General features: G+C 53.0%; 1 protein-coding gene across 1 annotated transcript in view; it reads left to right on the forward strand.

The window, feature by feature from the left end:
• The first annotated feature begins 1,470 nt into the window (after positions 1-1,470).
• The window catches only part of LOC144734117 (T-box transcription factor TBX18-like), a 69,263-nt gene continuing 56,376 nt past the window's right edge, over positions 1,471-14,357 (forward strand). Inside the window, 1 exon segment of the mRNA XM_078616183.1 lies at positions 1,471-3,165. Coding sequence (XP_078472309.1) covers positions 2,859-3,165 — 307 coding nt within the window. The 5' untranslated portion in view covers positions 1,471-2,858.

The raw sequence follows: 14,357 nt of genomic DNA on the forward strand, positions 1-14,357 counted from the left end.
GTGAGACCAGGTACTCGTTTGAGGCTGAGTCGACCCAGGGGAGGCCCAGGACCGGTTCACATAATCGTCACTGGTGTGGTGATCGTGAGCGGGAATCGAACCGTTCCCACTACACACAGACCCAAATACTAAACATCAGCACGCACACGCGTACAAACATTCACGTGTACACACAAAGACAAAGACCCCCCCTATAGCCTTAACATACTGTAGGGGCAAGTGCTGTTAGCGAGTAGCATCTATAAAGGCCGGCACGGCACACGAGGGGGTGGGTGGCCAACACCACGCCCGGCCGCCTTTGTTTCCCTAGTGGCGATGTTTACACATCGCTCCAGGTTCTCATTTGAGGCTGAGTCAACCTATGGGAGGCCCAGGACCGGTTCACATAATCGTCACTGGCGTTGGCCGTGAGCGGGAATCGAACCCGGGTCGCCAGGTTCGTAGCGCAGCGCGCTAACCGCTACACCACCGCTCCCCAGCCGTACACACAAAGATGTACACACACACACTGACACACACACACTGACACACACACTCGCACACACTTGCACACGCGTGTGTGTGTGTACGTGAGCGGTAGTGTAACGGTTAGCGAGTTGCGCTACGAACCCGTGCCCGCTTCAGGGTCAACAGCAGTGACGATTATCTGAACCGGTCCTGGGACTCCCCTAGGTCGACTCAGCCTCGAATGAGTACCTGGTTCGGTGTGAAGTAAACATCGCCACTGGCGAGACACAGGTCGGTCGGACGTGGTGCTGGCCACCTACCCTTGCCGGCACTTGCCCCAACAGCGTGCGAAGGCTATACGGGGGACCTTTGTCTGTGTACGCGTGCGCGTGTGTGCGTGTCGCTATAACACTCACTGTGTGCCGACTCGCGGTCTCTACCACCACCCGCGCGCCGTGATTGACGTTGACAAAACGACTCCCAAATAGCGTGGCCGGCTCCCTCCCTCTCTCTCCGCTCTCCCTCGCTCTCTCCTCTCCCTCCCTTATCACCACCACGATCATCTTCCTCCTCCTCCTTCCTCTCCCCCATCTTCCCCTCCCTCGCTAGCTCATTCCCCCACCACCACGATCATCCTCTCTCTCTCCCTCCCTTCTTTATTCCTTCTCTCCCCCACACTCACCCAACAACCATCACCACGATCATCTCCTCCCTCACCCCCATCCCCCCCCCTCAACCACCCATCCCTCCCACTCTCCCACACCTCCTTCCCATCATCATCATCACCACCACCACCACCACGATCATTCTCCTCCCTGCCTCCCATCCTCTCCCTCCATCACCGCACTCTCCCTCCCCCCAAAACTCGCACTCTCCTCCGCTCCCCCCACCCACCCACCCCTAACCCGTCTCGCCCACTGCCTTGCCCCCCCCCCTCTACCACCACCACCACCACCATCATCTCCTCCCCCAATCATCCACCCACTCACCCTCCCCACCACCGCCACCACCACCACCACCGCTCCGCCCCACGTGTCTCTCTCTCTCTCTCACTCTCTCACACGTGCGCCTGCTCGTCACCACTCCCAGCGCATTCGACGTCTTCCTGCGCCGCGTCTCCGCGTTGACAGTTTTAACACCAAAATTCAATTACTCGGCAAACCCGTCGGCGGAGGCCAGGGGCGCCGTGGCTTATTGCGAGTGGGGGGTGTGGGAGGTGTTAAAGTAAAAACACGAAAGTGTCCTTCGCTCCGCTACAGACGCCGTACGGGAGGAGTGGAGCGGGGGGGGGGGGGGCTTCGTCCAGTAAGCAGTCGTCCGCGACACTTCGACAGGGAGTCGAACTTAGGTTGCCTGGCCCCGGGGGGGGGTGGGGGGGGGCTGCTTTGTGTCGTGTCTCACTCCTCACTCCTGTCTCGCTCGCCTCGTCGCCACTCGGACTACGCCGGGTTCCTGCGAAAGGGCCCCGTTGCCGACGCTTCTGGCGTGGGATCTGTCATTGAAGCGTTCTGCTCGTTTGAGTTGAGACTTTCTCAGACTGCGTCCGAAGGATTTCTAATTTCGCGTGACGGCAACAGCAGCAGCAGCAGTAGCAACATCATCGTCAGCAGCAAGTTGTAGTCAAAGTTCCAGCAGCAGCAGCAGCAGTATCAGCGTCATCATCATCAGCAGCAAGCGAAATACAAAAACAAAGTACAGCTGCAGCAGCAGCAGCGGCGGCAGTACAAGCGGCAGCAACTGCTACCAAAACTCAAGCGACGATCATCAGCAGCAGGAACAGCGGCGGCATTCTCGTCACTAACGGAAGCAAACACGCACCAGCAGCAGCAGCAGGAGCATTAATAGAGACAGTTACTACTGCACCACCATCATCATCAGTCAAAAAACATCAGCAGTAAACACGCAACAGGCGCGATAGCAGAAACATCCACGGGAACGATACCAGAAGCAAAACTTCCGCAACAGACGCAGCAACACAGCCGGCAGCGGAAGCAGCATCGTCATCATCATCATCAGCAACAACAACACTTGACGCAGCATCAGCAGCATCAGCAGCAGGAGGAACAAGACCAGCAACAACAGCATCATCAGCAGCAGCAGGAGGAACAGCAACAGCAGAATCATCATCATCAGCAGGTGGAGGAGCAGCAGCAGAAGCATCATCATCAGCACCATCGTCATCAGCAACAACAATACTTTACACATCATCATCAGCAGCAGCAGGAGGAACAAGACCAACAACAGCATCATCATCATCATCAGGTAGAGGAACAGCAACAGCAGAATCATCATCATCATCATCAGCAGGTGGAGGAACAGCAACAGCAACAGCATCATCATCATCAGCAGGTGGAGGAACAGCAACAGCAGCATCATCATCATCAGCAGCAGCAGCAGCAGCGTCATCCGCGATGGCCGAGAAACGGCGTCTGGGTCCTGCGCTCAGCTCCCGCGCGCACGCCTTCTCAGTCGAGGCGCTCATCGGAGTGAGCGCTCGCAAGCGCAGGAGGGATGGCGGCGGCGGCAGCAACGAGAACGGAGAAGAGGACGACGATGAGGAAGAGGAGGAGGAGGAGGGCGAGGAGGAAGAGGAGGAAGGGGGGTACGAGGCGGAGGGGGACGAGGAGCAGGAGGATGAGCGAGGGAAGAGCGCCGCGCTCGAGAAGACGCGCGGCGTCGCGGAGCGGGCGAGCGGCGGGGAGGAGCGGCAGAGAGCGGGTGGGTGGACGTAGCGCTCAGCTCGTTACACACTCACCTACTCACCTACTCATTTACCTACTCACTCACTCACCTACTCACCTACTCATTTACCTACACACTCACTCACTCACCTACTCACCTACTCACTCACTCACCTACTCACTCACCTACTCACGTACTCACTCACCTACTCACTCATCTACTCACGTACTCACTCACCTACTCACTCATCTGCCTACTCACTCACCTACTCACCTCCCCTACTCACTCACCTACTCACCTACTCACTCACCTACTCACTCACCTACTCACTCACCTACTCACCTCCCCTACTCACTCACTCACTCACTCACCTACTCACTCATCTACTCAATCATCTACCTACTCACTCACCTACTCACCTACTCACTCACCTACTCACCTACTCACTCACCTACTCACTCACCTACTCACCTCCCCTACTCACTCACTCACTCACCTACTCACTCATCTACTCACCTACTCATTTACCTACTCACTCACCTACTCAATCATCTACCTACTCACTCACCTACTCACCTACTCACTCACCTACTCACTCACCTACTCACCTCCCCTACTCACTCACTCACTCACCTACTCACTCATCTACTCACCTACTCATTTACCTACTCACTCACCTACTCAATCATCTACCTACTCACTCACCTACTCACCTACTCACTCACCTACTCACCTACTCACTCACCTACTCACTCACCTACTCACCTCCCCTACTCACTCACTCACCTACTCACTCATCTACTCACCTACTCATTTACCTACTCACTCACCTACTCACTCACTCACCTACTCACTCACCTACTCACTCACCTACTCACCTACTCATTTACCGACTCACCTACTCACTCCCCTACTCACCTCCCCTACTCACTCTCCTACTCATTTACCTACTCACTCACTCCCTTACTCACTCACTCCAATACTCACTCACTCCCCTACTCACTTCCCTACTCACTCACCTACTCACTCACTCACCTACTCACCTACTCACTCACCTATTCACCTCCCCTACTCACACACTTATTAATTTACCTACTCACTCACTCCCTTACTCACTCACTCACCGACTCACTCACTCCCCTACTCACTCACCTACTCACCTACTCACTCACCGACTCACTCACTCCCCTACTCACTCACCTACTCACCTACTAATTTACCTACTAACTCACTCGCCTATCACTCACTCACCTACTCACTCACCTACCTACACATCCACTCGCCCACCCACTCATATATTCGCCTACTCACTCTAACTCATCCACTCACCCTGCCATTGACGCATGCACTCACTCATCCACTCACCCATGTACTTACCTAGCCACTCACCTACCTACCCTCCCACCATCGCATCAGTACACTAACCAACTCAAAAACACATTCACTCACCGATTCACCTACTTACCTACTGACGAATGTACGTACCTACTCACTCACCAGCTCAAGCACTTATATATACTCACACGCTAATTCACCAACTTAGTACTACATTCTCTCACCAACAACAATAACAACAACTTCTATGTCAACAACCGCCTTTCATATTGAATTTCTCGAAGCGCCGTACCGAACATAAAATAAAACTGCACTCACAAGTATAGATACAGATCTGAGCGAAAGAGAAATGTGGTAACAATATCGATGGCTACACTCGGAAGTCCAATAAAATATAGAACTACGATTAACGTGAAAAATAATGATAATTACAGAGTAATCCAATACGACTTATTCACTCAATTTTTCACCTACCGGATAGCGAACTCACCCCACCAACCTCCTGATTACAACACTTTCTTACTCACCAACTCGTTCTCTTGAAACTCGCTCACCAGCCAACTCACCAGTGCGCGTATGAGCTTGCTTCTAAAGCACACTGACCCAATACAAAGACAAAGACCCCCCCCCCCCGTATAGCCTTGGCATGCTGTTGGGGCAAGTGCTGTTGGTGAGCTCACCAGGCAACTCACCAGTGCGCTTAGGAGCGTGATTCTAAAGCACACTGACCCAATACAAAGACAAAGACCCCCCCCCCCCCCCACGTATAGCCTTGACATGCTGTTGGGGCAAGTGCTGTTAGCGAGCACCTATAAAAGGCCGGAGCTGCACACGAAGGGGGTGGTAGTGGCCAGGCACCACGCCCGGCCGCCTTTGTCTCCCCAGTGGCGATGTTTTACACACCGCACCAGGTACTCATTTGAGGCTGAGTCGACCTAGGACGGGTTTAGATGTCTGTCAGTGGTGTTGGCCGTGAGCGGGAATCGAACTCAGTTCGCCGGGTTCGCAGCGCAGCGGTGCTCACCCGCGATAATAGCGCTCACCCGACACCCCAGTCGCTCACCAACACCACCCCACTCGCTCACCATCACCCCCACTCGCTCACCATCACCCCCACTCGCTCACCATCACCCCCACTCGCTCACCATCACCCCCCACTCACTCACCAACACCCCCACTCACTCACCATCACCACCCCACTCGCTCACCATCACCCCCACTCACTCACCATCACCCCCCACTCGCTCACCATCACCACCCACTCACTCACCATCACCCCCCACTCACTCACCATCACCTCCACTCACTCACCATCACCCCCCACTCACTCACCAACACCCCCACTCACTCACTCACCATCACCCCCACTCGCTCACCATCACCCCCCACTCACTCACCATCACCCCCCACTCGCTCACCATCACCCCCCACTCACTCACCATCACCCCCCACTCACTCACCAACACCCCCCACTCACTCACCATCACCCCCCACTCACTCACCATCACCCCCACTCGCTCACCATCACCCCCCACTCACTCACCAACACCCCCCACTCACTCACCATCACCCCCCACTCACTCACCAACACCCCCCACTCACTCACCAACACCCCCCACTCACTCACCATCACCCCCCACTCACTCACCATCACCCCCCACTCACTCACCATCACCCCCCACTCACTCACCATCACCCCCACTCGCTCACCATCACGCCCCACTCACTCACCATCACCCCCACTCACTCACCAACACCCCCCACTCACTCACCATCACCCCCCACTCGCTCACCATCACCCCCACTCGCTCACCATCACCCCCCACTCACTCACCATCACCCCCCACTCACTCACCAACACCCCCCCACTCACTCACCATCACCCCCCACTCACTCACCATCACCCCCCACTCGCTCACCATCACCCCCACTCGCTCACCATCACCCCCCACTCACTCACCATCACCCCCCACTCACTCACCAACACCCCCCACGCACTCACCATCACCACCCACTCACTCACCATCACCCCCCACTCACTCACCAACACCCCGCACTCACTCACCATCACCCCCCACTCACTCACCATCACCACCCACTCACTCACCATCACCCCCCACTCACTCACCATCACCCCCCACTCACTCACCATCACCCCCCACTCGCTCACCATCACCCCCCACTCACTCACCATCACCCCCCACTCACTCACCATCACCCCCCACTCACTCACCATCACCCACCACTCGCTCACCATCACCCCCCACTCACTCACCATCACCCCCCACTCACTCACCATCACCACCCACTCACTCACCATCACCCCCCACTCACTCACCATCACCACCCACTCACTCACCATCACCCCCCACTCACTCACCAACACCCCCACTCACTCACCATCACCCCCCACTCACTCACCATCACCCCCCACTCACTCACCATCACCCCCCACTCACTCACCATCACCCCCCACTCACTCACCATCACCCCCAGTCGCTCACCATCACCCCCACTCACTCACCATCACCCCCACTCGCTCACCATCACCCCCCACTCACTCACCATCACCCCCCACTCACTCACCATCACCCCCCACTCACTCACCATCACCCCCCACTCACTCACCATCACCCCCCACTCACTCACCATAACCCCCCACTCACTCACCAACACCCCCCACTCGCTCACCATCACCCCCTACTCACTCACCATCACCCCCCACTCACTCACCATCACCCCCACTCACTCACCAACACCCCCCACTCGCTCACCATCACCCCCCACTCACTCACCATCACCCCCCACTCACTCACCATCACCCCCCACTCACTCACCATCACCCCCCACTCACTCACCATCACCCCCCACTCGCTCACCATCACCCCCACTCACTCACCATCACCCCCCACTCGCTCACCAACACCCCCACTCACTCACCATCACCCCCCACTCGCTCACCATCACCCCCCACTCACTCACCAACACCCCCCACTCACTCACCATCACCCCCCACTCACTCACCAACACCCCCCACTCACTCACCAACACCCCCCACTCACTCACCATCACCCCCCACTCACTCACCATCACCCCCCACTCACTCACCATCACCCCCCACTCACTCACCATCACCCCCACTCGCTCACCATCACGCCCCACTCACTCACCATCACCCCCCACTCACTCACCAACACCTCCCACTCACTCACCATCACCCCCCACTCGCTCACCATCACCCCCACTCGCTCACCATCACCCCCCACTCACTCACCATCACCCCCCACTCACTCACCAACACCCCCCCACTCACTCACCATCACCCCCCACTCACTCACCATCACCCCCCACTCGCTCACCATCACCCCCACTCGCTCACCATCACCCCCCACTCACTCACCATCACCCCCCACTCACTCACCAACACCCCCCACTCACTCACCATCACCACCCACTCACTCACCATCACCCCCCACTCACTCACCAACACCCCCCACTCACTCACCATCACCCCCCACTCACTCACCATCACCACCCACTCACTCACCATCACCCCCCACTCACTCACCATCACCCCCCACTCACTCACCATCACCCCCCACTCGCTCACCATCACCCCCACTCACTCACCATCACCCCCCACTCACTCACCATCACCCCCCACTCACTCACCATCACCCACCACTCGCTCACCATCACCCCCCACTCACTCACCATCACCCCCCACTCACTCACCATCACCACCCACTCACTCACCATCACCCCCCACTCACTCACCATCACCACCCACTCACTCACCATCACCCCCCACTCACTCACCAACACCCCCACTCACTCACCATCACCCCCCACTCGCTCACCAACACCCCCACTCACTCACCAACACCCCCACTCACTCACCAACACCCCCCACTCGCTCACCATCACCCCCCACTCACTCACCATCACCCCCCACTCACTCACCATCACCCCCCACTCACTCACCATCACCCCCCACTCGCTCACCATCACCCCCACTCACTCACCATCACCCCCCACTCGCTCACCAACACCCCCACTCACTCACCAACACCCCCACTCACTCACCATCACCCCCCACTCACTCACCATCACCACCCCACTCGCTCACCAACACCCCACTCGCTCACCAACACAACTACACACCAACTCACTCACCAACAAACCAACACACCCCCACTCGCCCACCGCGCATTTTCACCCCTTGGACACGCGGCCGAGCGCCGTTCGTCCCCAAACCGTTGCCAGAGGGTCGCGGTTCGAATCCAACGTCCGTGCCGCGGTCATCACCATGGCGCAGACTTAGCCCGAGGAGATCGCGCTACCGCTACGCGCCGTCCCCTTCGCTCGCGTGCACGTTACACATAGATTCCCGCGAAATGTGAGTGCGCGCGCGAGCTTTTACATTTTGTTTTTACAGCAACAACAACAATAATAACAACAGCAACAATGAAAAATGTACGCCGCAAAATGTCTCGCTAGTGGGGAAGTAAGGAGGGCAACCATCGCCCCCCCTCCCCGTACTGGCGGATTTATGCCCCCAGGGTCACTGGTTGCATGCGGGGCTCCATCCCGGTCTCACGAGGGCTCGAACTGAGTCCAACTTGAATCGCAAACTCGCTGGAACCGACTCAGCGACTCCTTCGCGCGCTTATCCATCCACGCACTCTGTTTACGCAAACGCGCGCTGTCGCTCGCCACCACCAACACCAACAACAATAAACGCGCTCACCGATGCGCTCGCCAAACCGTTCACGTAACGCACTCAGTGACCGACTCACCCGCTCACTAAATAACTCACCTCCCGAGTGCGTTCATGCACTACCTCGCCTTTTCACTCACCCACGAATCGCTCGCTCACCGACTTGTAAAAACACTCACTCATCCACTCACTCGCTCACTCACGCACTCACTAATACACTCACTCATCCACTCACTCACTAATACACTCACTCATCCACTCACTAATACACTCACTCATCCACTCACTCATTAATACACTCACTCACTAATAGACTCACTCATCCACTCACTAACTAATACACTCACTCATCCACTCACTCACTCACTAATACACTCACTCATCCACTCACTCACTAATACACTCACTCATCAACTCACTCACTAATACACTCACTCATCCACTCACTCACTAATACACTCACTCACTAATACACGCACTCATCCACTCACTCACTAATACACTCACTCATCCACTCACTCATCCACTCACTCACTAATACACTCACTCATCCACTCACTAATACACTCACTCATCCACTCACTCATTAATACACTCACTCACTAATAGACTCACTCATCCACTCACTAACTAATACACTCACTCATCCACTCACTCACTAATACACTCACTCATCCACTCACTCACTAATACACTCACTCATCCACTCACTCATTAATACACTCACTCACTAATACACTCACTCATCCACTCACTCACTAATACACTCACTCATCAACTCACTCACTAATACACTCACTCATCCACTCACTCACTAATACACTCACTCACTAATACACTCACTCATCCACTCACTCACTAATACACTCACTCATCCACTCACTCATCCACTCACTCACTAATACACTTACTCATCCACTCACTCACTAATACACTCACTCATCAACTCACTCACGAATACACTCACTCATCCACTCACTCACTAATACACTCACTCACTAATACACTCACTCATCCACTCACTCACTCACTCACTAATACACTCACTCATCCACTCACTCATCCACTCACTCACTAATACACTCACTCATCAACTCACTCACTAATACACTCACTCATCCACTCACTAATACACTCACCCACTAATACATTCACTCATCCACTCACTCACCCACTAATACCCTCACTCATTCACCATAGGCGTACAACCGCAGTTACATGACACCCACAGTCAACGCTCGCCCCAACATTGCAAGTGAATGCGTTCGCAACACGGCAGTGATCATTAAGAGTCTACAGCCGCGTGTCAATCCACTGCTGGATGAGGGCCTCCCCGCGCCGCGTCAGTCTTTCACCATACTTCACCACTCTGGTCAATGCCGGTTGGTGAAGAGGATGTTGTGGGGTGGTGGTGGTGGTGGTGGGGGGAGTTCCGATATCTCGCACCACTGATGTTAGTCGTCGCCGGGGATCGAACATATCTCGCCAACTTCTTGGTTCTTTCGGTAAAGTCACGTAGAAGGGAAATAATAAAATAATAAAAATAAAACATAATAAAATAATTCTCACGACGTTTCGGCCACAACGCAAGCAGCCGTCCTCAGGTGAAGACCAGGTCTGTCGGGGAGACAGCGTCTTTTTATTTTATTATTTCCCTTCTACGTGACTTTACCGAAAGAACCAAGGAGATGAATCCCTGCAGTCACGAAAGCTTTAAAACGAACTTATCTCGCCAAGTTCACAATGCAGTGCGAAGCATGGATAGTACTTCAATACAAAAAGTTTGTCCCGGTTAACATACCAACATTAAAACATCTCGCTCTGATGTTCATGTGATATTCAATAATATCGCTTCCATTGCTACCCGAATGAACTCGATACGATGTATAGCGGTGGTGTTTGCGCGTGTATGTATATACATAATTCAACATTTTAGTTGCACAAAAAATATACAAATTTAAGGCATGGTCCACAGGGGAAAGGTCCAGAATCGGTTCCGATAACACGAGCCACTGATGCAAGCCGTGGAATTCGAACTCGGGTCGTCATGATCCGTAGCGCAGTGCGCTAACCACTGCGCCACCGCTCCCCACACGCCTATACACGAGCGCACACACAGTGACAACACACAACTCGCCACGTTCGTCAATAACACTGTGGCCTTAAGAGGAAAAAAGTACGTACAATTAGGCGACGTTTCGGGAAACGACCCTACTTCATAGCACATACACAGTGCGCACACCGTGTGTACATTACGTATGTGTATACAATCCTCAGTGCTGATGGTTACTCATTACCCCACGAATACAGCCACACAGTAGTCATGCATGTACACACATCTATACATGCACCTATATTCACACAACACACACATCTATGCATGCACGTATATTCACACACCACACACACATCTATACATGAATCTATATTCACACAACGCAACACACACACACATCTATGCATGAACCCATGTACACACCACACACATCTACGTATATACACACACACAACTCACACACATCTTTACACACCCACACATTTCTGCCCACATCTATACAACATACGCCACCGCATATAGAACAAAGCTACATTTCCTCGGTGAATAATATTCCGGATGTCTGTTAGACTGCATGAGTAGGTGGTAGGGGGGGACGAGGAGCCACAGCGAGATAAGTTTACTTGATGTTGTGTGCCGGGTATGTGGACATGCGGCTGATGTGTGTTAGGCCGTGATGTTAGGATCAGGGTTCGTTTATATACGTGTATATTTAAAAAAAAAAAGTCCGGGCATGATAACATGCACACGCGATAAGGTGCACACGTGTAACGCGCACACACATGATAAGTCGCACACACGATACGGCGCACACACATGTTCGACCATCAACATACGCGTGAGAGCAAACCGCGAGATGACTTTCTATCGGCTTTAGCGTCACCCCCCGGAGGCGAATTACTCGGTCCACTGATGGTGATGATGGGGACTTCTTAATGTGTGATGAGCAATGCGGAACGTACGGCTGAACCGAGCCTGTGAGTGAAACCGATTGAGTCTCGAAGCGCCGATTGATTGTTGCAGTCTGAACTATATATATGTGTTACATTCCAGCTCGCTAACCCTTCCAGAACATAAATAAAAACGTGTTTTTACGTTAGTCAGTCACTCAGGGTGGCCTGTATTCGTTAGACAACGTGTGATTAATATTTCCGTTTAGCACGGTTAGGCTACGTACGGTGCGAAAAAAGTTCAGACAGACGTACAAATATCTAGCTTTGCTGCTGGGTTGGCAGATGTTCACAAGTATAGTCAACAACAGCAGCGGTGTGCGTGTGGCCTTAACAAGAAAATGTGTAATCGTCGACGTTTCGCGTAATGGACCTTCTTTGTGTAGCCACACCAACGATGAATAATAACAGAAACTCAACGCATTCGTTGGCTTACGGTACGTTGCGTTGGTTTCTTCGGAATTGCGTGAGCTCGAATCTATGCAGAACTTTAATGAGTGCTGTATGTTGCTGACCGCTTGTTTTTTTTTTTGGGGGGGGGGGGGGTCTTGGGCACGGCAGTCGCGACATAAAAAAAAACAATGGGTAGAATTAAATAATTACTATCAATGAAATGCACACTTAACATGTTATTGTGGTAATGTAAACATTTAGTTTAAAATATTAGTTTCACTTTTGTTTGATACGCTTCATTAAATGTATAATTCCGAATAAAATTAAAATGAAACCATTTATCTTTAGTTTAGTTCAGTGTAGCCTGGCTTGTTGTCATTCCCCCCCACGTACGATTTGCACGATCGGCTACGTACGGTGCGAAAAAGGTTCAACATACACACATCTAAATCGTACGTGCTGTATATAAATTGACGATAAAAGCCATAACGAATAACACAGACACCCACACACGCGCGCGTTGTATCATACATGCCTCGGGACAGTTATCGGTTGGAGTTGTTTGACCATACTTCACCACGCTGGTCAGTGCCGTTTGCTGAAGCGGGAAGGTGGTTTGTGGTGGTGGGCTGGGGGGGGAGGGGCATAAACATTCGCTACTGATGTTAGCCGTGGCCGGGACTGCAACTCCCGTGTTCATAGCGCAGTGCGCTAACCACTGCGCCACTACTCCCTACACCTGAGCGAGAACGTGGTTATACGAATCGACAGTTTAAAAAAACACACACAGCGCAGTTTCATTATAGACGCAGTTTAAATGTATTACACGTGTGTAATGCACAGACAGATGACACTTTTTACGCATTGAACATGCACAGCGTTTCATGCATGTCGCTGAGTCTAAGTTTAAAGTACAGGCAATTTAATCACGGTACACACACCGATTGCATGTAATTGCAGTTTCAATTCGTAGGCAGTTTACGCGTATACACATCGTAACGGCGTAGACTCTGATTGTGCCGACAGATTAAGCGTACGCACGCTATAAATATAAAGGCAGTTTAAACACGGGCAATCTAAAACACGTCCACAGTTTAAATATGTACAGTTAAAAAATGTAAACATATAGACACGCGTAAATATAGATGTATATGTGAGCGTTTGCACCGTTTTTAAACATGTACCGCGTATGTATTTTGATACATCTTAAACACATCTTTGCAAAGTAAATTCGGCATTAAAAAAACTATTTTGGGAGACATTTATCAATCCACTGCTGGATGATGGCCCTTCTCTCCATGCCCGTGTCGGTCTTGGGGTGTTCGCTTGACCACCCTTCACCGCGCACGTCAGCGCCGCGTTGATGAAGGCGTCTGGAGGAGCGAAGCCCAGTCCCGGTTGAGCCATCACTCCGCCTCCGAATGTCAAAGCCGTAGCTGGGAATTAAACTCAGGTTGGCCGCGTTTTACTAAATCTCTCTCGCTCGCTCGCTCGCTAACCACCGCGCCACCGCTCCACCCGTTGAACCTTCGGATGGCTCAATTTTAAACAATTACCAAAGCAGTCGAGCTGACGCTTTTGCTAATTACGGCACGAGTTCGTCGCGAGGATTAGGCCAGCCGATTAATCATTGCGCGGTATCTGCGAGTTGCGCGCACTTCATCACGAGGCGTGTGACGCGTTCGGCACTCGTGCCAAGGTACACACAGACACACGCTGACATAACTACTATAGAACACACACACACGTGAAGTTACAACACACCACCACCACC

Source organism: Lampetra planeri, chromosome 50, assembly GCF_965212315.1.
Source record: "Lampetra planeri chromosome 50, kcLamPlan1.2.h2, whole genome shotgun sequence".
Classification (NCBI taxonomy): domain Eukaryota; kingdom Metazoa; phylum Chordata; class Hyperoartia; order Petromyzontiformes; family Petromyzontidae; genus Lampetra; species Lampetra planeri.